General features: G+C 30.1%; 1 protein-coding gene across 1 annotated transcript; it reads left to right on the plus strand.

Annotated features, from left to right (window-relative positions):
* Positions 1–754: 754 nt before the first annotated feature.
* Positions 755–1,714, plus strand: NAEGRDRAFT_76933 (uncharacterized protein; the record flags this gene model as incomplete). The annotated part of the gene is made up of 1 exon (XM_002668110.1): positions 755–1,714. The coding sequence occupies one exon, from the start codon at positions 755–757 to the stop codon at positions 1,712–1,714; it is 960 nt and encodes a 319-aa protein (XP_002668156.1).
* Between the last annotated feature and the right edge of the window lie 718 nt (positions 1,715–2,432).

The following is a 2,432-nucleotide window of genomic DNA, read 5'->3' on the forward strand; positions in this document are numbered from 1 at the left end:
AATTGGAAGAAACTACTGAACAATATCGTCAATGTGTTTCCAAATGGAGTGAAAAGTGTTAACCATACACAAAAACTGTAAAAGAATAAGAGCTTGTTTTTGTAGGTTGTATTATTTATGATTAAGATTTTTATTAATTGAATGGCTACGGCCATATCACGATGAATGCACCTCATCCCGTCCGATTTGAGAAGTTAAGCATCGTCGAGCCACATCAGTATTGAGGTTGGAGACAAATTGGGAACTGTGGTGCTGTAGTCTTTTTGTTTTACGTTTTATTACTAACTGTACCATTCTATTTACATGGTTGTGAGTTGCATATTTCCACAATATTGAAAGAGCTATCCTGTGTAACCTTACTCATTGACTGGTCCATTCTAGTTCTATATCCTTTTACCACACAGTGAATGCAAACAATTCTTTTATTTTCTATTTAGAGACATTTTCATTACAAGATTCAAATTGATTAGTTAATGTTAACAATTCTTAATGGTAGAGACATCAACCATTCCCTAGGATTCTATTCTTTGTGATTAATATTGCAAATAAAGATATATTGAAAAAGAATTGATGTGATTAATTCAGGCGTGTTGGAACCACCAACCAATTGGTTGGGAGATGAAAGGTTTCGCATAAAGGCTGCAAGAATGATGCTGGCCTTTACAATAAGCATATTTAAATAAATAATACTCTTATTATGAAACTCAGAGTTTCTTCTTCAAAACTTAGAACATTGCAGAACTTTGTAAAAAAAATGCAAGACGATTGTTCAGAGTGTTGTGTGATTATTTCTCTCATTGATCACAATCCTTCCCTACAGCAGCACGATGCCCTGTTCGACAAATTTAAAATTCATATGAGAAGTTATCGGAATCGTGTACCATTTTCAATGAAGTTTGAAGAGATTAATAGTATCACGTCGATCGAACATAAATTTCACTATCCTTCCCATGCCAAGGTTTCTCACTCACACAATTGTTTGTGTATCTCTTCAAATTCTGCAGTGAAATTTTTTGATTTGACTAATCATGAATATTTGGGCGCCTTTTTTGTTGAAGGAGGAGTGACTTGCTTGTTAATTGAAGAGAATTTTGATCATCAACAAAATGATGCTATTTATTTTGGAGAGAATATGTATACTTTTAAATATAGAGTGAAGGATTTAATGAGATTAGGATCAAGTGCTGATTGTATTTGGAAAATTGAAAGAAATCATTTGTATGGAATGGCAATTAGAACGATTGGAAATCAGAAACAATTATTCAGATTTAGTGATTCTAAAGGAGCTATGGATATAATAGATACTGTGAATGGAAAGGTCATTAAAGAGTTGAAACTTGAAAAAATCAAAACAGTGACGGATATTATTTTCATCAATCCAAAAAGAATGCTTGTTGCTGAACTTTTTTATAATACATGTTTTATTTATGATGAAATGAACGAAAATGAATGGAAATTGATACATACAATTGAAGAGGCAGAGAATATTCATTTTAGTCAACCATTAGGATTGGCGATTGACAGAAAAGGAGGGAAAATATTTCTTTCAGATTATGACAATAAGAGAATTGTTGTATTTAATGAGAGTTTAGACTTGCTTTCTTGTCATTATCCATTGAAATCTCTGAATCCATATGGTCTTGATTTTGATGAACGAACAGGATTACTCTATATTACTGATCAACAAGATCACTCCATTAGAATATTTAAATAGATATGCCAATTTATTGGATCAATAATGTTAATTCTTGCCATCCTCTTATTCACTAACATTTTCATCTAATCCACTAATACAATAAATGAATTCTTCTTTTTGTTTTTGATATTTCAATTTTTCTTGAATTGCTTGTTCAACATAAATTTGCTTTTCATTATCATCCATTTCTTTCCAAATGTGTGCCATTTTTTTAATAATATCCATATTAGTTATTGTAGGATTTTCTTGTTTAATTTTTTCTCTTTCACTCCTGACAAACATCATGAATTCTGTTAGTGGCCTTTTAATTAGTAGTTTCTTCTTTTTTTCTACTAATTTTGGAAATAATCCACACATTACATCACACAACACTTGTTGGTCTTGTTTTTTGTCAAGTTGTGGAAGGACTTTAGTGATCCTTTCCTTGTCAAATCCAAATTTAATATTGTTCATAATCTCAATGTTGTCAAGAATTAATCTTTTACGAATGGATCTTAATACATATGGTATTCCATCATCATTAAAAAATAACATTGTCTTTTCATTGATTTCAAATATATTACTGGATAATAATTTTGATAGTTTCCACTTTTTCAATAAATTATTTAATTTAAATACTTTTGAATCATCTAATGGTTTTAATAATGATTCAGTTACACTCCAAATTGCAGAATCAATATCTTTTAAATATGCAATTAGTGTTAGAAATCGTTGTAAAAATTATTTTTCCAATTTA

The sequence above is a fragment of the Naegleria gruberi genome (assembly GCF_000004985.1).
Source record: "Naegleria gruberi genomic scaffold NAEGRscaffold_658, whole genome shotgun sequence".
Lineage (NCBI taxonomy): Eukaryota > Heterolobosea > Eutetramitea > Acrasida > Naegleriidae > Naegleria > Naegleria gruberi.